Source organism: Sminthopsis crassicaudata, chromosome 3 (assembly GCF_048593235.1).
Source record: "Sminthopsis crassicaudata isolate SCR6 chromosome 3, ASM4859323v1, whole genome shotgun sequence".
Classification (NCBI taxonomy): Eukaryota; Metazoa; Chordata; class Mammalia; order Dasyuromorphia; family Dasyuridae; genus Sminthopsis; species Sminthopsis crassicaudata.
The window spans coordinates 397,607,081-397,627,556 of record NC_133619.1 but is presented as its reverse complement, the minus strand read 5'-3'; the positions used below and the strand labels follow the sequence as shown (position 1 = coordinate 397,627,556).

General features: G+C 40.8%; 1 protein-coding gene and 1 long non-coding RNA gene across 4 annotated transcripts in view; one reads left to right on the top strand and one right to left on the bottom strand.

Moving 5' to 3' along the window:
• LOC141562523 (uncharacterized) overlaps positions 1-10,139 on the bottom strand; it is a 31,103-nt gene extending 20,964 nt beyond the window's left edge. Inside the window, exon 1 of the long non-coding RNA XR_012488203.1 lies at positions 10,004-10,139. This is a non-coding gene — a long non-coding RNA (uncharacterized LOC141562523). The remainder of the gene's footprint in view (positions 1-10,003) is intronic.
• The window catches only part of TRIM29 (tripartite motif containing 29), a 39,187-nt gene that overhangs the window by 7,016 nt on the left and 11,695 nt on the right, over positions 1-20,476 (top strand). For all 3 annotated transcript variants that reach the window (XM_074302544.1, XM_074302543.1, XM_074302545.1), the window contains exons 2-5: positions 11,351-11,446; positions 12,190-12,423; positions 13,815-14,013; positions 19,284-19,370. In XM_074302544.1, the coding sequence (XP_074158645.1) occupies positions 11,351-11,446; positions 12,190-12,423; positions 13,815-14,013; positions 19,284-19,370 (616 nt within the window). The remainder of the gene's footprint in view (positions 1-11,350; positions 11,447-12,189; positions 12,424-13,814; positions 14,014-19,283; positions 19,371-20,476) is intronic.

Below are 20,476 nucleotides of genomic sequence, written 5' to 3'. Positions count from 1 at the left end.
TTTATTTGAAAACTTCCAGTAAATGAGAATTCACTACCCTTGAAAGTCACCTATCTCAACTCTGGACAACAAGGATCCTTAGCAAGTTTTTCATTTTATGGAGCCAAAAATCTGCCTATTAGAAATTTCTTACAACTACTCTTACTTCTGAGCCTTTGGGCTTTTTCATATGATAGCCTTTCAAAAACTGGAAAGTGGCCATCAACTCTCTTCTGTCTTATACCCTCCAAGTCTTCTCTCTTGCAGACTAAACATCAACAGTTCTTTTGACTGACTCTTGTCAAGCATGGTCTTTACTCCCCTTACCATAATATCTACCCTCTCCTGAATACACTCAATGTCTTTCCCGAAAGATGGTACCCAGAACCTGACGCCATACTCCAGCTATTGTTCTACCAGGGCAGAAAAGGGATAGTTGCAAGAGTAGGGAAAGCTACCCTCTCCCTGGTGCTTCGAGTTCTTCCCATTGGAGTAGGACCAACCTTCACTGTTTCTGAACATCCTACCTCTCATATCTCTTAGGATAGTGCTAGCTCTATTGAGTTCCAGGTGACACTATTGTTTTACTGAGACCTTGAGCATCACTCCTTGGAACAGAAGATGCCTGAAAGGCTACCTTTATTCAAGTACATACGGGATATGAGAAGAATCCGCTATGTTTCACTATCTATTCGCTTTCAGCAGCTGGGGCGGCTGGGTAGCACAGTGGATAGAATACTGAAGTTGTAGTCAGGAAGACTAACAGTGTGTCCTTGGGCATGTAATTTAATCTCTTAGTCTCTGTATCCTGAATGCTAAAATAGGGATAATAACAGAGCTACCTCACTGGGTAGTTGTAGGTCAATTAAGATAGAATATGTAAAACACTTTGCCAATCTTGAAGCTCTATATGACTGCTAGCTATTATTATGATCCCAAGGGTCAGATAAGTCTTAGGATTGAATTTAGGGAGAAAAGGAATAAGTATTTATTAAATGCTTACTATATACCAGACACTGTATGAAGTGCTTTACAAATATCTCATTTGACTCTCACAACCAACTCTTGAGGTAATTGCTGTTATCCTCTTCACTTGTTACAATTGGGGAAACTGAGGCAAACAGGGATTAAGTGACTTTTCCAGGATCATGCAAGTAGTACATTTCTGAGATAGGATTTAAACTTAGATCTTTCTGAGTCCAGGCCCAGTTACTACACTACCCAGTTGCTTCTGAAACTAGATTTAGAACTAGAGTGGACCTTAGAAGTCACACCATTAACTCTTTCATTTTACAAATGAGGAAACTGAGATCCAGAGAAGTGATTTGCCCAAGATAGTAGTAGAATCCACTTTTCAATCTAGCTTCTCTGATTCTGAATTCAAGTGTTCTTTGTACTGTATTACATTGCCATCTACCTTATCTGTATTCTTATTGTGGAAACCTACCAAGAGCCCTCAGAATTGAAAAGTAAGTTCAGAGCATCTTCTCGGGACAGACCAACTGTCAATTTTGCATCCCAGTCTGCTTGGCACAGTGAACAGGCAGCTCCGCACAGGCCCAAGCTCCTGTCACCCAACACAAAATCAGAGTCGAACCAGCGGGGACTGTGTTAATCGCCAGAAACGCGTGGTGTGCTTTGGCTACCCTTTTTGGAGAATGGATTCTTCTGGCTCACACAAAGCTTCTCATTTCAGTTTGCCAGGACCCCCTGGGACCCAATGAGTTCCCTGTCTGCCCTCTTGGTCTTAATAATTCCATTTAATTTATCTCCCTTGCACTTTGCTGGACTTTTTGGCATCTTATTTCTCAATTCCTCTGCCAAGGCCCAGCTCTCCAGCCTCCCAGCTTTGCAGCCAATGTCAGCGCTCTAAGAGAGCTCTTTTATCCTTTGAAGCAATGATGCTGAAAAGTCACTGCTCTGACCCAGCTCTTAATAGACTTATGGTATTGACAGCTATTTTGGGAGACAGCCCCAGCTTAAAGGGATTTCCCCCTTTTCCAATCCTCCCCTGGAAGGACTTGGCAAGAATGTAAAAATCTCTTTCCCTCAAAGTTTTAATAGATTCATAAAATGTTAAAGTTGGGAGAGACCTTAAAGGTCATATTCTAATCCATTATTCTTGAAGAATAAGAAAGAAATACAGCTCTGGAATAGGTTAGGCACAAGAACTATGAAAAGAGGCAGCTAGATGGTATGTGAGTAAAGCACTGGGCCCAGATTCAGGAGTACCTGAATTCAAATCTGGCCTCAAACACTTACTAGCTGTGTGATCCTAAGAATCCTGCTTGTCTCAGTTTCCTCATCTGTAAAATGAGTTGGAGAAGGAAATGACAAACTACCCCAGTATCTTAGCAAATGGTCACAAAGGTAGATTTGACTGAAATATATGGAAGAAATGAATTAACTTTTTATTTAAAGTTATTTATAATATTTATCATATGTTATCATTTATTGTTAATTTAAAATAATTATTTATTATTTATTAACCATCTGCTATATGGAAGGTGCTGTGATATAAAAGATACTTTGGAGAGAGATGAAATATTGGGTATAGGAAGTAGCAAGTAGAGATGACGTGGAATGACTTCATGGGTCCTTTCAAACTCAAGGATTTGGAAAGGTTGCATGGTATGGAAAAAATTGTGGAGTAAGATTCTTCAGGAGACTGGGTTTAGGTTCCAACTCTTCTGCTAATTGACTGTGTGTGACCTTTGGTATATAACATCATCTCTCTGTTTAGTTTCTTTAGCTATACAATGAAGGGAGAGGCCTGGGTGATTGTGAAGGTCTCTTCCCACTCACATTCAGTGATCCACATCTGCAGAACACAATGAGAGGCTGCAAGGCTTCCTGTATCGTTGCTGTATTAGAATCCTACAAAGGAAGGGGCCTTAATTAGTCTATAAATATTTATTAAGCACCTATCATGCACCAAGCCCTGCCCTAAATGCTGGGAATAGTAAGGAAAGCAAAAAGCAGTTCCTGCCCTCAAGGAGTTTATAGTCTAGTGGAAGAAGCCAATATATAAAGAGAAATTGATGCAGAAGTAATCTGCTCAAGGGGATGATGAAGCCTTCGGTGGATTGGGAAATGATGGAGATGGCTGCCCTGGGAAATTGTCTAGTCCAGCACCTCATTTCACTGAGGAATCTGAGGCACAAAGTGATTTACCTGAGGTCATACAAGTACTTTGTGTCAGGGTCAGGACTAGAATTAGGATTCGAGACCCTAAGTCCAAGGTCTCTTTCTACTGTAGCATGGCTGTTTTGGGATGTATTGGATTACCTACAAGAAAAAAAAAGACAGGAAGATCCTTATATTTTTCAAACTTTCTCATTGTTCAACCATTTCAATAGTGTCTGATTCCTTACAACCCAATTTGGATTTTCTTGGCAAAGAGACTGGAGTGGTTTATTATTTCCTTCTCCAGTACATTTTACAGATGAAGAAACTGAGGCAAAAGAAGTTATATGACTTGCCAAGGGTCACGCAGCTAGTAAGTAATTTGAACTCAGGATGATGAATCTTCCTTACTTCAGGTGCACACTCTATCCACTGTACCACCTACCTGCTCCTAGGGGACACCAAATACCTGTATGAAATTGAAAACTATATTCAATGTGTTGTATGCTTATCCAGATAGCTACCAATTATCTACAAGCAGAGGCTTCAATTACATAGTTCATTTGATTATAGTCGACAGCCTCTAAGATCTCTTCCACATCTAAAATTTTATGGGTCTGTGTGTGTAATTTGGGTCTGTCAGGGGAGAGAAGTACCTAATTATTACTTCCTTTTGGGTATTTTTTACTTTTCTGGAGTCACTTTGCCTCCAGCTGGACTCCATCTTTGGTCAAGGCCTCCATGTGTATTCAGGTCTGTCTTCAGAGGGAGAGGTTCCATCCTTAAGCACTTTTGGGTTGCCCAAATGGAGAAGGTTGAATACAGTGGTGTGGGAAGGTTTTTCAGCTCCCAAGTCCTTCACCTCCAATGGACATTTATTAATTCATTTATACCTAGCTATGAAAGACAGCTTTTCAAGGGAGAGAGGATGTTGAGGAAATTCTTAAAGAAGAAGTGCAATGGAATAGACCCATTTAGAGTCTATTCCAAATAGTAGAGAGGCAAGAGACAGCCAAACAAGTGTGGGAGAGGAAACAAAGAAAGTATTTAGTGGCAGGCCTGGGCACGGAGAAGAGAATTGAACTGGGAGTAGGAGGAAATCAGCAGGGAGGTTTAGGGAGGGGTAGAGCTGTGGGAGCAGAAGGAGAGGTTCAGAGGCCCAGTCTGACATCAGGGGTATCCAGCCTCATCTGCAAGAAAACGGGGATAGGGTAAGATGGAAGTAAGAAGAGAAACAAGAATCACTGGGTGAGGTTTGGTGAGGCAGGCAGAATCATAGAATCAAAAACTCTCAGAGTGGTAAGAGACTTCAGGGCAGAATTTAGTTTCAGGATTGGAAAGAAGGAAATCTGTTTTAGAAGAAAGAGAAATGGAATCCAGAAGGGAAATGTCAAGGTTAGAAAGGGTAAAATTCATTTAAGTCAGACACTTTACTTCTTTTAGAGACTAAATAAAATGAGAGGGCCGGAGTAGATTAGTTCTAATGTTTCTCATAGATCTAAAGTCCTATGTCCTAAAGATAATAAGGGGAGGCAGAAAGAATAAAGGACCAAAGATTAGCAGGCAGTGGGAAAACAGAGAGCAGAGTAACTCCTAAAGGGTCAGTAGATTTTGTGCATCTCAAGGAGGCACTGAGATTGGAGACTAGGTACAGCATCTTTTAGGACAGATGGGTGGAGATTCTGGGAATAAGAAATATCTCATATGAGGTGGAAGAGGAAAAATCAGCATTCTGGATTAGAACAAGAGGCCAGGCCAGTAGAGGAAAAAAGATCCTACAGGAGTTAAGGAAGTCTGGAGTGCAAGGGGAAGAAAACTAAAAACAGGGAAATGATTAAAATCTGTGTAATGTTTTACGGAAAGGGAGCTGGTTAGGAGTAGGAGAGTCAGAAAGAGACCTAAGGTGAAGGCTAAGAGAACTGAAGTTCTTTTTGGGGGAGACTGGAGGACATTAAAAGTGAATGGGGAGTGAAGGGGAGTTCTCAGCTCACCTTTCCTCACAGGATGTAAGTCTGGGCTTCTGGAGAAGGAAGAGGAAGAGAAAGAAAAGATGAGAAATAATTTGTAAATGTGTGCGGGCAGGGTTCAGAAGTGGAGACAAGAGGAGGAGCTATGGGAGGAGAAGGGGAAAAAAAGCCTCTTGATTCCTTCAGGGAAGTGGATGAGTCAGTGAGGGGAACTTTTTCTTCCAAAGATGGTCATTCAAGATCAGAACAAGACAGGAGGGAAACAGAGGGTCTTGAATTAAAGACACACAGCCAACAACAGTCTCAGGCTGTTCAATAGGGAAAGGCCTTTGGAGGGAATATCTTCCTATAATATCTCCCCTCTCCAGCATGTCAATTCTGAGATAAGGAAATGATACAGGAGGAAATTGAGTTTGGGTTTGGATGACAAACAGGGAAGGAAGTAGCTTCTATATTTCACCATCAATCCTTATATTGACTTGTCTGGGACCAGAGAAAGCGTGGTTGAAGTTTTAAAACATGTTGAAGTCTCAGTAAAGTTTATTAGCAGTAAATTATGCTCAGATACCACCTCACTCTTAATACATTCTTCATTTCCAGAGAAAAATGAGTTTCTCCAAAAAGGAGTGCAGAATTTTCCTTGGGATTGAGAGTGAGAGGGGCAGAGAAGGTGTGTAGAAATGAAATTTTTCTTTCTTCAGATCATCATGATGTAATGGATAAAGCATAAGACTTGGAACCAGAAAGACCTGGATTCAAGTCCCACCACACAATATCTCTGTGCCTCAGTTTCCTTATCTGTAAAATGAGGGGGTTAGATTCAATGGCCTCTAAGGTTTCTTCCAGCCCCAAACTGGCTATAATCTCTCTTCAAGAGCAATGGAAAGAGCTGGAGTTCTGCCCAGCTTGGATGTTCACAAATCTTTCAAAGATGGGCAAGTCACTAGTTGCTGAGTCTTAGTTTCCTCATCTATAAAATGAGAATAATTACACGCATACTACTTACGTCATGAAGTTGTTCTGTGCAAAGTGACATTGTTGTAGAGAGGAGTGATTCTTGCTGGCCCCTTAGGGTGGGGTCCATTTGACAGCCCTTGTTATTTCATCCTCCATGATGTCATAGAAAAAATAATCTCAGCTGCCTCTAGATTGGGTTAGGAAGTCTCAGCTTGAGTGGGAAGGCCTTCAACTTCACCCTGAAGCTCACATTTAGTACAAGGGCTCCCTGATACAGGAGAATCACTAGGGATCTATATGCCCATCCACTGGCAGTGAAAAAAGAGAGTGTTTCTCTTAATTTATAAGATTAACTCAGGGCTAGCATCTGCATGGGTCTCCTGGCTCCCTAATAGTACTATCCAGGCTATATATAAGGCATTAAAGTTGATAAGGACAATAGAAGTAATTTGGTCTAACTACTTTCTCCTCTGAACAAAGAGAATCAGAGAGATTGTAGTTTGTCCAGAGATACACAGCTAACAACTGAGTCTCTAACTCAGTCTCTTGACTTCTAGTCTAGAACAATTTAAAATGTTTCCAACCTCAAACTAAATTCTCTATTTGCCCAATGGCCGTTCAAGATTAGAACAAGATAGGAAGGACACAGGGGGTGCTCAGACCATTCAATGGAGAATAGCCTTTGGAAGGAATGTCTTCCTATAATATCTCCCCTTCCCACGATGTTACTTCTGAGATAAGAAGTTGACATGGGGGAATGGGGTTTGGATGACAAGAAGAGAAGGAAGTAGCTCCAGATTCCACTGTCAATCCTTGTATCAACTTGTCTGGGACTAGAGAAAGTTAGGTTGAAGTTCTAAAACATGTTGGAAGTTTTAGAGAGAATGTATAGCCCCCTCCATGTATACACACATACACATGCACACATATGCTTTCCCAACTTCACTTTTTTCCTTTATTTTTCTTACTTTCATATGAATGGGTCCATTTCTAGGCCAGGAGAAACATCCAAAGGATGCTTTAGCCTCTTGGTCATTACAGTAGGTTCTAGGACCTCTCTGTCTAATCAAAGACAATGATAATCTCCATCACCTTTTCTATTTTTCCTGCTTGTTACTTCTTTCCTGAGGGTGGGAGTAGGATTAGGTTAAATTCCCTTTTTATCTTTCCCTCATACTGATGTGCCTATGTTTTAGTCAAATGGGCCTTCATCCTGTTTGTACCACACTGCTTCCATATTTAGGGTGTTCCCTTCTTTACCACTGCCTCTCCAAATCCCAGCGCCCTTTAAGTACCAACTCATGTCACTTTCAAGAGGCCCTACTTGATCTTCCTAATATTTAGTGTTTCCTTCTGCACTACCAATTTGTGTCTATTTTGTGTATATTTTTAAAATCTGAGAGTACTTGTAAATTCCTTGAGGGTAAAGACCATGTCCTGTCTCTTTGTGTCCCTTAGCATGGTGCTTAATACTTTGAAAAGATTTCCTAAGAACTTGTTGAAAGCTATTCTCTTACTTTATAAGATTGCCTTCTCTCAGTTGGACTCTCCTAGCTCCCCAAGGTTCCTACGAATAACTTAGTGGGGATTATGAACTAGCCTTGTCTAGAAAGCCAGGAAATTATTCACATTTCCATCTTGTGTTGAGATGTTCTTCCCTCACCACAAGACTAAGGGATAAATGTTGCAAGTATTCTTATAACTCCTTTATAACTAGAAACTGAGGCTTGGGGAGGTCTAGCATTTGTCTGTAGTACAAAGTTAATAATTGTCAGAGCTGGGGTTTGAACAGATGCCTCGGGATTCGAAATTCAGCAGGCTTCCCACAACCGAAGCAGGGAAAAGGCTAGAGATTAGATAATCTTTGCAGTGATCTATAGCTTCCTGATTGGATAACCACTTTCTTCTTCCCCACCAGTTTTCTTAGCCCGCTGGGCTCCTTCTCAGCCCAAAGGAGCTTCAGCCACAGTCAGGTCTGTTCCCTCTGATCTCTATCCATAATTGGCCTGTTGGCTTCAGCTCCTGTCATTTGTGGGTAGGAGTCTTGAGTCTAGGCTGAGTCTCTAATGGCTCTGGGCTGGCCAAGGGCCAACTAACATTCCTAGTGGCTTTTTTGACATGGGGTGGGGATAGGAGAGGGAGCCCCAGATACCCACGTTCAAATTACATGTATACCTTTGGAGACCTCTGTTGAGTCAGGGCTTCCTCCTCTAAAGGCCTAGATCTCTTAATTTACCAAACTAGGACATTCACATTTGCTCCCCACCTTCTTTGTTGGGTCAATACAATAAGTGCTTTGAGATTTCCAAGAAAGAGCCCCCATTAGAACAGGAGGATTTGCTACAGATTGTGATTAACTGAGCTGTTCTCCCTGCGGTATGGCTGATGGCTAAAGGATGAGCTCATGAAACTTTTGTTTCAGAGGGACATGTAGACACAAGCATTCTTAGGTGCACTCTTTTAATCTAGAGGATCCAATATCTGGGGGGAAAGAGGAAGATCAAGGATCTTCTTCTTCCACCGTATCCCTAGGCTCTGATAGCCCACTTAGCCTGCTCCCTTAGCCAGGACACTAATTAATTCCTCTTCTATTTTCCCATCAATCTTTTCCCCTCCTGGATCCATCTAGCCCTTCTTCCTTCCTAGTTGATAGGAAAAAAGTGCCGATCCCATCAAAATTGAGGTTCTGCTTGTTCAGGCAGAGTCCTCAGCAGCAGCAGCAGCACCAGCAGCAGTCTCAGTGCCTGCTTGCAACACTCACCTAACACCATTCCACAATTATACCTGAGACTGTTATTGCTGCTGGGACACTCCCTGGGCTGGGCTAGGCTGGGCTGGGCCCCTCACCTTATAAGTCCATCAAGACCTGACAAGGCAGGTGCTTCCCTCCTGGAAAATGGCCCATGTTCTTTTAAAGCAACCTCTTCAGAAATACCCTGAGTAGAAAATTGGGTGGGAAGGGTTGAGGGGAAGAGAGAACTGAGCTCATACCACTTTCTGCAAAGTACTAGCTCTTTAGATCTGGGGCAGATTTGTTTATTGGAAAATATATATAGAGATTGTTTCTTGCTTTCCTAATGGGAGCAAACCCCTATTGTTCTTTAAATGGCTGAGACATCAAGACTAAAAAACTCTACTACTCAGTCAATTAGCATTTACTAATCACATTCCAGGCACAGTAGTAATCCCTGAGGATATAAGAAAGGTACCCCTAGAAAAATCAGTTCCTTCTCTCAAGGATCTCATGGTCTAATAGGGGACATAGCATCATACCAAAAAAACAACCCCCCAAAAACCAAAAAAAACCCAACTATGTTCAAACAAGATCCATACAAGATCAATTGGGGATGGTCTCAGAGGGAAGACACTAAGATTAAAGAAGACTGGGAAAGGCTTTTGCAAAAGGTAGGACTTTAGCCAAAACCAAAACAATCAAAAGGCCACATTTACATAACACTTTATAGGGTGAATTAAGTGCCGTGCTTAATTTTTAAGGGAGTGCAAGAATGAGTATCCTATTTTTCAGATGAAACAGGTTCAGACAGATGAAGAGATTTACCCCTGATTTATAGGATTACAGAATTGAGAGTCAGGAGGGACCTTAAAGATTCATCTGGTTCAACTCTCTTCCTTGACAAATAAGCAAATGGGGTTTTCTATAGTATCTTCGAAGCAGAGGTGAAAAGACTGAAGAATTCATACACTAAAAACATAGGATCATAGACCTGAAGGAGCCAGTCTTAGAGTATAGGGAATTATAAGATCATAGACTGGGAGCTCTATTCTATTTTCTAGACAAGGAACTGATGAAGTCTAGCTTTGGTCAAATTATTTAACTTTCTGGGCTCAGTTTCATCAAATGTAATATGGAAGGGCTGTACTAGGTAGTCTTTGAGGTCCCTTCCAGATCTAAACCTATGCCCATGTAGATTAACCATTGTGGATTTAGAACTGAGGGAAAGCTATAAGCATACATGCCCTTCCTTTTCCAGACCTCCATGGAATGCCACTGGATTCTCTGTTGCTTTCCCATCAATCCTCCATTACTTCTGGTTCCTCTTCTTTAGTTCCAGCTGTAGATGTTCTGGTGTCAGAAGCCTGCCACATTAACCTATCTCCTCCACCCACTTCTCCAGAGTGACAACTGACCACGGTGCCCTCCCCAGCACTCTCCAGGGTAACAGTGTCTCTATAGATACCACACGTACACAAAACATCAACACTTCAACTAATCCCTCCCTACCTTAGGAACCTATTTCATGGGTTTTTAATACACCTGAGTGACTCCTCAATATAGGGAATCCCTTTTGTGGGAACTCCCAACCAGTCCATGACTGAGTTCACAAGCTCTAGTCTAGGACATTGCTAGAGGCGGAGTGTGGTTAAGCACTTGTTGAAGGTCACTTAGCTGGTTAGTGTCTGGTTAGTGCCAGAATTTGAGATCTTCTTGTTGCCAAACCTCATGAATTTCCTCAGGGGAATAAAACACTTATCAGCACCACAGAGCAGAGAATGCTGATTTTGGTGGCAGATGATCTGGGTTCAAATCTTAGTGCTGTAACCTATTTCCTTTTTAATTTTGCATGAGGCTCTGAGACTTAGTTTTCCCATCAGGAAAATGAAGCTTAGATCAGTAAGGTTAAACTCAACTAGAAATAAAGCCATTAAATGGATCTCAACTAGCTGTTTATTGACTTAGGAGATCATATATTAACATTATCTATAGCCTATTGCATTTTTACTTCTGTTAGAAATTTCTCATCTGATTCAGTTGTATGGTGGAGTGTGGAAGGAAGCCAGTTTGATACTTCTGTTTTAGATGATCCCCAAAGTCTCATATATATCTACATCTATGATAACTCTAATCTAATATCTCCAAACTTGACCAGATGAATTCTACTCCACTGATATTATTCGAAGCCCTTTTGGATGACAAGGACCCTGTTCTATGTTGACATAACCAGCAGATTCCAGGATTTCATCTCTGCTATGTGATAATGAAGCATTCATTTTTTTTTTCCCCCAAAAGAAAACTTCAGTGGAGGTCTTGACAGTAAGCTGCCTGATTAAAAAAGGATTATCACCTCTTAAACTACACAAATAAGATTCCCTTTTCCTCTGAGCCTAAGGGGAGAAGATGGAGATCTGCTCTTTTATGCATCTAGCCTGAGACTTGGACTAGCTGCTCCCTTTCTTCCACCTTTAATCCAAATGTAGCATACTTTCAGAGGGAAGATTAATTCCTCAAATAATCATAAGTCTTATTAATTTTACTTTTGCTCTTTTTTTCCCCTCTCCCTTCCCCCTTTCCTACCCTACAGACAGAACTGTCATTGCAAAAGGAACAATTGCAGCTGAAGATCATTGAGATTGAAGATGAAGCTGAGAAGTGGCAGAAAGAACGGGACAGGATTAAGGTAACTAGGCTTCTGAGTGTCTTTCCTCTTATATTCCTTTACTCCACCCAATTCTGGGGATTTCCTTAGGCTTCTTTGGAGCTGGAGGAAGAAGGAATACTTTGGTTGCTCTACTTGGAAATGTCAGTTCTTTTTTATTTCCTTGCTTAGGTCCTCCTCAGTACTTTGCAGGTGTCTCCACCTGTGTATTCCTTCTTACTACTCCATCTATTTCTAGCATAGAGATAGGTTCTTGTTTGCCACCAGAACCTTGACTAAGCCTTTATAAGCAAGGTTTCACAATTGGTCAAACCATGGATGGACCAGTAATTATCCTCAGTGGATGCTGCCCAGCTATCAAATACCTGTTATTCTAGTTACTAGGCCATTGTGCGTGTGTGCACCTTGGGGGTGGGGAAGAAGAGAATAGATTGCTATTATAAGGAGCCTCCTTTCCTTGAGCTAACAGACTGATGGTGGAGTTCTGAAAGGTAACCGGTGAACCAGCCTAGGGTGTTGCTCAAGGGAAATCTACCAAATAGGATGATCTGCCTGTAAACAAACAAAAATTGACTATATGAGATTGGTAATCTATGTTCATGTTTGAGTCTTGGTAAGGTCAGTTACACCACTTGAGAGCAATGAAAACACTACAGTCCCAATTTCTAGAGACTTAGTGGTGGGATGCATGGTGGGATGCCCTGGTGATTTCTTCTTACTGAAGCCTTCTTTTTTCTTGTTCTCTCACTATTGCCATACTCCAGAGCTTTACCACCAATGAAAAAGCCATCCTGGAGCAGAACTTCCGTGACTTAGTTCGGGACCTTGAAAAACAAAGGGATGAAGTTAGGGCAGCACTGGAACAGCGGGAGCAAGATGCTGTGGACCAGGTGAAGGTGATTGTGGATGCACTGGATGAGAGGGCCAAAGTGCTACATGAAGATAAACAGACCAGAGATCAGTTGCACAGTATCAATGACTCAGTGCTGTTTCTTCAGGTAATCTGTCCATCCATCCACCTATCATCTATCCAATCATCCACTCATCTATCTATCTAATTGTCTGTCCCTTTATCTAACTGCCCATCTATCCATCTGTCTGTCCATTCATCCATTCATCCATCCATCCATCCTTCTCCCTACTTAGTTATTGGTTCTTCCTATGTGCTTTACATTTTATATTGAGCTGCACACTATTGGGGATATAGAAGATGTTGAAAGGAGTTTACAATCTATTTAAGGAGATAAGGAAATTATTTTAGGAGACTCAGGAAACAATTAGAGAACAATATAAGAAACTATGTAATTAAATTAAATTACTTAAATGATAAACAAGGTGTTTTAGAAGACTATGTACCCTAAGGATTTAGAGAGGGGAAAATGACCATGAATCACTAGAAACCAAGAAGACAGTGTGATGCCCCCCATTTTATAAATGGAAAAACTTTGAAGAGAAGTTCACTGGCTTTTCATGATGAACCCACTCATCAGTGGCAGAAGGAGATCTAGAACGCAGGTCCTGGGGCTGGACACTCAGCCCTGCAGCTCTTTTCATTGGACCATGGAGAGACCTGTGTGGTGCAGTGAAAAGAGGGATGGACACCTGGGTGTGACTGCCAGCTCTACATCTTAATCTTTAGGGCAAGGCATTTAATGTCACCGGGCAACTAAATGGCACAAGTTGTTGCTGTTGTTGTTCAGTTCTGACTCTTTGTGACCCATTTAGGGTTTTCTTGGCACAGATACTGGAGTGGTTTGTCATTTCCTTATCCAGCTAATTTGACAGATGAGGAAACTGAGGCAAACTGGGTACAGTGACTTATCTAGTGTCACACAGCTGGTAAGTGTCTGAGCCTATATTTGAACTCTTGAAGATGAGTCTTCCTCTGCATTATGGCAATATCTAGCTGCCCAAAATGGCACAAGATCTGAGTTCAAATCTGGCTTCAAACATTGACTAGATATGTGTGACCCTGGGAAAGCCACTTAACCTTGGTATACCTCCATTTTCTCAACTGTAAAATAGGGATAACAGCACCAACCTCTTGGGTTTTTGTGAGGATCCAATAAAATAATATTTGTAAGAAGCTTAGCACAATTTCTGGTATGTAGCAGGTGCTTGTATCCTATTGGGTCTGTAAAATGGGTTGGCTGAACTAAATGGCTTCTAAGGTCTCCATGCTATGTCCTTGAATAAATTTGTTCATTTCTCCATGCCTCAGTTTCCTCATCTGTGAAATAGTGGAGTTAGGCTCAGTGATTTCTAAAGAATACTTCTGGTTCTAAAATCTCTGATTCTATTTTATGATCCTTTGAGATGATATGAAGATCCAAATATCACTGATCTCCAAGAGCACAACTTACTGGCTTCTGTTTTTTCTTATTGGCAGGAATTTGGGGCACTAATGAGCAATTATTCACTTCCTCCACCTCTGCCTACATACCATGTCTTGTTGGAAGGAGAAGGCCTGGGTCAGTCACTGGGTAACTTCAAGGATGACTTACTCAATGTCTGCATGAGACATGTGGAAAAGATGTGCAAAGCAGATCTAAGTCGGAACTTCATTGAGAGAAATCATATGGAGAATGGTAGGTTGCTGACTAGTAGATGACTCCCAAGTCCCTTGTTCTTCCAATAGAAATAGGTTCTTCTCTTTGTTTCAGAAACAGAAAAATAGAAATCCATATATTTTCCTTCTTCTGTGCTCACAAGTATATCGCCCTATATTCTGGCTCATTTGAACTTCAACTAGATAGGTGCAATGTATGGAATAGAATAGAGAACTATGTACATTCAATAGCCAGACCAGTGGTCCTCAAACTTTTTAAATAGAGGGCCAGTTCACTGTCCCTCAGACTGTGAGAGGGGTGGACTATAGTAAAAACAAAAACTCACACTCTGTTTCTTCCCCTCAGACCATTTGCCATAACCCAGCAGGCAGCATAAACATCCTCAGTAGCCACATCTGTCCTGTAGTTTGAGAATGCTTGAGCTAGATGAATAGACACATTGACAGAAAGATAGATAAATAGATAGATATTAAGTTGATAGACAGACAGATATTAGATAGTTGGAAACATAAAGACAGAATTAGGTGGGTAGAGGGATAGAAGGAGGGAAAGAGTCATAGAAGGAGAAACTGAGACAGAGCAGAGAGACAGAGACACAGACAGAGAAACCCAGAGACAGAGAGAGATAGATACAGGGATAGATGTATAGACAAGTAGAAAGAGTGATAGATAAATAAATGGATGGATTGAGTTAGAAAGTTAAAGATATATTTAGATAAATAGATAAGATAGAGTTATAGATGTTTATATAAAGAGAAACAGTTATGGCACAGTGGTTAGAGAGCTGGTCTTGGAGCCAGAACAACTTGGGTTCAGGTTGTACCTGTAACATTTGCTGGCTATGTGACCCTGCATGAGTCATTTATTATTTCAATGCTTCAGACAGTTCTGAAGACTTTAAATTGGAAAGGCCTTGTTTACCTGAGTTAGTAGGGTAGTTTTCTCAGCTGTATAGTTCCTATGCCAATGAAAAATCATGGGTCCATGTGCATAAAGCCTAAAACTACACATGAATATGTACATCTATACATTGATATATTTATGTGTATATTAACTTTAAAAAGATAAAGATGCCAAAAGAGACTATACCTCCATAGAGAGAAGTATCTAGGTCACAAATGGATAGAAAGTATTATGGAAATTATGAACATGAATTTGGATAGACTTTAAGAGATAGTGGAAGATAGACGGGCCTGGCATGATCCATGGAGTCATGAGGAGTCAGACATGACTGAACAATTGAACAACAATATCTAGGCCAAAGGGTTAGTGAATATGGCCAAGGTAAATTTCCACATCTGTTCTTCAGGCAGCATCAGCCACTCCATGGAGTCAGTTATGCTGACTTGGGTAGAGGGTAGATTTCAGATCTTCCATATCTGTTTCTCAGGCAGCATCCAGTGGCCACTCCATGGAACTGCCATGTAGACTTTTGGTGGATGTTACATGATCTTCATAACCCAAGATGAAGATACTACCATCTTCAATTAGCAAATGAAGAAAAGTTCAGGAACTTTATTGTAGTCGCATAGCTAGGGAAGATCACAGGTAGGATTAAGATCTGGGGCTTTCCAGGCTTCATGTGTAAAGTCATCTCAGTACATTGTGCTACCCCAACATGATGACTTATTGGATAATACAAATTGAAATGAGTTTTGCACAGTTACTATCTTTTTCATAGAGGAAAGAGCTGAGGGAGGCAGACCAAGCCTATCTTGACAACTCAAAAGTTTCTGTAGAATTGAATCTGAGTCATTCCTATCCCCAAATGAAGTCACCTGCACCATGTCTCAGCAAGCCCTTGATCTATATTTTAAAAATGGTTCCAATGGAGAGGACTGCTTTTTTTTAATCTGTAATAAGCTAGTCTTCTTAGTCTTGAAGCTTTTGTGTTTTCTTCTAGTCTTCATGTCCCAACTCCCATCTCTAAACCTGAATGTCAGACCTCTGGTAGGAGTTTAATTTGATGGATGCTCTTGCCAAAGTCATAAGTAGGAAATATGGTTCTGGGACAAATGCAGGTGAAACAAAATGGAATTCACCTAGAGTGCAAGAAAGACTTTGGATATCATCTTGGCTTGTGTGCACTTATAACCCTAGGTGTCCCCCACAAACAACACAACCCAGATCTCTAAAAGTGAGAACAGTGCAACATAGATTTAATTAGATGTAGTTTTACTAGGAAAGTGATCCCAGAGAATCTGGTATATTTGTAATCAGTGACATCCAATTCTTGGCCCTCCCAAGCCATCTGGAAGGTGGGATGGAACAAGTATAAGGTGATATGGTGGGAAGTCATCCTTATGGCAAAGATAATTATCAGCAACAAGGCCCTAGGATAGGGGAAAAGGATAACTATACAGCCAGGCAGTGTGACATATGGCCAGTGTAGGATCCTAAGGGGCAAGGATATTGGACTTTTAGGACTTTCATATTCTCTCATATCACTGCCCCATGGCAAAGGCTCAATTTCCCCATCCTAATTATGGCTTTGGTCTTTGAGTTGAGCCTGGTAAATTTTTCCTCTGGCTGTGCATGCCCAGGAAGGAAATGGTTGATCTCTATCTCTATTACCAACAAGGTGGAGGACCTGATTCTGTGTGGGGTAAATATGAGAGTAAAATAAGGTGAGGGGGCAATAATGTGTAGGAGGTTCAGGGATGAGGACCGAGATAACTTGTCTGTGAAAGAATTACCATGAAATGAGTCCACCTAAAATGCTGAGGAACCCATTAACATGTGACTCATTTCTCAGGCACAAATCATGAAGGTGCCAGTGGGCTGCTATGTTCCCATAGCTGGTTGGCAAATGTCAGCTTAGATCTGGGTTTGTCTGTGAGATCTGGGCCTGGCTTAGAGCTTGGTAGAGAGAGGTGGGGCCTGGAGGACTAAAGTGAAAAGCCAGGGACCCAATCCCACGCTGGCCCATTTTGTAGGTCAAGGTTGGTGACTACCTAGAACAGGTGTGGTTCCTTCAAGCCTTACAAAGGCAAGAAGCCTAGTGGGAGAAGGGGAATACTGCTGATGTCAGTGCCTCAGCCTCAGGCTGGGGTGGCTCCCTTACTGGATTTATTCCTTCTCATCTGTAGTTCTCCATCCAGATAGAGATTGGAGAATTTATAGCATCATAGATTTAGAAATAGCTGAGACCTTAGAGACTACTGGGAGGCCTTGGCTAGGAGGTTCTGAGCCGGCTATAGAAATATTGCTATAGATACAAGAACCAAGCTGTTTCAATCCATGTCCTGATTGTCCAGAGTCTTTGCTGTTCCATGGGGAGAGAAAGGGGGATCAGAATTAGATCTCTTTGGTAGGTCCTTAACTGATATAAGATAATACTGAGTCATAGCCTCCTCATGGCCTGGGGCAGGAGTTGAGGGAGAATAAGGGACAAGTTTCCTCTGAGAGATGGTATCAGGGATGAAATGGACAAGATCCCAGACTAGGAGCAATTTGACCTATACTCTCTTTTTTTTACCCCACTTTTACTATTTTATTTTTTCCCCAACAACATATAAAAGCAATTTTGACATTTTTTTTTTAAAGTTTTAAGTTCCAAATTCTAATCCTTGATCCTTTCCCTTCCCCTTCCCTGAGACACTAATTTGATAGAGACTTTACCTATGTCATCATGTAACAAATTTCCATATTAGTTATTTTGTAGAAGAAAATTTGAACACAATTCCCGCCCCCCCCCAAAAAAAAAAAGGAAGGAAAGAAGGAAGAGGAAAAATAGTATGTTTCAGTTTGTATTCAGATGCCAGCAATCCTTTCTCTGGAAGTGAATAGCAATTTTCATTTTGAATTCTATGGACATTGTTTTGTTTCATTGTATTGATGAGAATAACGATTTCATTCACTGTTGTCCATCATATAATATTGCTGTTGCTATGTATAATGTTCTGGTTCTCCTCATTTTGCTTTGAATCAGTTCATGTAAATCTTTCCAGGTTTTTCTGAAGTCATCATGTTCATTATTTCTTATACCATAATAATATTTTTGCACAACTTGTTTAGCCATTCCCCAATTGATGGGTATCCCTTCAATTTCCAATTCTTAGCCATTACAAAGAGAGTTTCTATAAATATTTTTGCACAGATATGACCTGAACTTTCTGAGGTATAATTCTGTCTGAGAATAGTTCCTTACACTTAGCTTGCTCCATTACTCTCTTTTGATGAGCCTGTTTTCTGGGAGGAAGAGAAAAGGAAGGATGAGGCATTTAAGATAAAGAAAAGGCAGAGAAGAAAGAAATTGAGTGGAGAGATGAATGAGAAGCCAAGTCCCCAATAGTCTAATTGACATGGATTGAGACCTATCAGTATCTGTAACTCTATAAATCAAATAGCTCATTTCTTTTCTAGTTTCTAGGACATTTAATGGTAGTCTAAATCTTTAAGTCTAGGGCCAGGATTTTTTCACTTTTTGGACTATGTCATAGATCCCTTTGAGTATTTGGAGAAGCCATTCTCATAATAATGTTGTTAAATGCACAGAATAAAATACATTGGAGTTCAAAGAAATCAGTGATATTGAAAAAAGATGTGTTTTTTCTTATCCAAGTTTGTAGACACCTTGAAATCTATCCACGGACCCTTTGTGAGGTTTCAGTACCCCAGATTAAGACACTGTGGTAGGATAAAACATTTAGTTTTTGTTCAGTCATTTTTTTTTCAGTCATGTATGACTTTGTGACCTGATTTTTAGAGATTTCTTGATAAAGAAATCAGTGATCTATTTCTTCCTCCAGCTCATTTTACAGATGGGAAACTGAGGTTAATAGGGTTAAATGATTTGCTCAGGTTCCCATAGCTAGTAAGTAATTAAGTAGTAAGATTCCAGGCCTGGCACTGTAAGGGTAAGACCAGGGGACTTAGTTATATAGGATCCTGAGTCATAGGGTTCAAGGATCTGGGAAGTCATTGCTTGGAGCCCATCTCCACCAGTACAGATTGTGCCCTTTCTGCTCCAGTTATGGTATAGCCAAAAAATAGTACTGATCTTTATGAAGATGCTTTCTGAGCTTAGCCAGGCCAGTTCTTTGGCATCAGGTATCAGCACCTTTCCAGATGGATAGGACTTGCTGAAGTATGGGCCATGTTAGTGAGCCTAATATTTCTTCCAGACCACAGCCGGAAAACTTTAGTGCTATTTCTATGAAATTTCCTGAGATGAGGATCTTGGTTTCTTGAGGTTAATCCATCTCAAGACCAGAGCCCCGCTCTATCCCCATTAGTAATCCTGCCTCAGCCCTCTAATGATACACCTCTGTCTTTTTTCTACCCAGGGGACCATCGCTTTATGAACAACTATGCGTCTGACTGGGGCCAGTCAGATACCATGAAGAGATATTCCATGTACCTCAACCCTAAGCGTAAGCAGCAGCTGTATTCATTTAATCTGTGGAACTGTGAACCTACTGTGGTAGCTTCTTATTTTCTAGGCTTTAGACCTCAAGGTTCTTCCCCCTTCCAGATGTTCCCCACTTGATCTCTTATTCCACTAATCTTTATTCCTAGATTCTTCATATGACTCTATGCTTCAAACAGGTTTCCATGCTTAAAGGCCTGGACTTGAATCTGGGCCCTTCCTTGGACTCAATCCCAGTACCTTGCCTTTTAGTCCAAGCCTCTCTTTTCAGTGTTTTCTAAACTCTCTTGACTATTTTGAAAATATGCAATGAGCTCTTGATCTTGGTCATTGAGCCCATTTGGTTGCCTGGGTTCTGTTGGCTAGGTTAACCTTAATTAACTTTCCCTTTTGTTCTGTCCCTTGCCACCATAACTGGCTACACAATTCTGGCATCTCTTTAGCTCTACATCAACTTATTCCAGGTTATTATAATGTGTTTCATAGGGATTTTTCACAAGGAAAAAGAAAACATAAATCTCCAGAAAGGTAAGTAATTAGTGGTGTGTATTTAAGAAAGCAATCAAATCCCATGATAGCTGGTGATTAAACTTTCTAAGCCTGTTTATCTAATGCCCAGTTCTTCTTACCTTTTTGCCCCATTAGTCTCTCTAAGCCTCTAGCCAAATGCCAGTTTCCATATCCTAATGGCCAAAGTTTTCCAGACCAGAATACTTGGAGTGAGAATTCTTTGTCCTGGACTATCTGGATCAAACTGATTTGTTCATTCTAAAATGCCATGATGATACTTTGAGCCTAATCACAGAGCCTCTATGTCCTATTCACATGGCTATCATATTGCTGGCTTTTCAATTTCTCCCCAAGCACAGGAAAGTATACAAATAAACAGACTTTGTTCTTCATCACTTCAAAAATAAGAATAAAAATTCACAAAAGACACTCCCCAAACCTCTCTGTCCTCTCATAGAATTTGATTTTCTAAAGTCATTTCATCTCTTGGCTAAGAAAACCTTCCTCCTTCCTCTTTAATAATCATTATTGTGGTTGAGTTGTGCTTGGCTGTTTATGATTCCATTTAGGGATTTCTTGGTAAACTTCTTCTTTAATTCA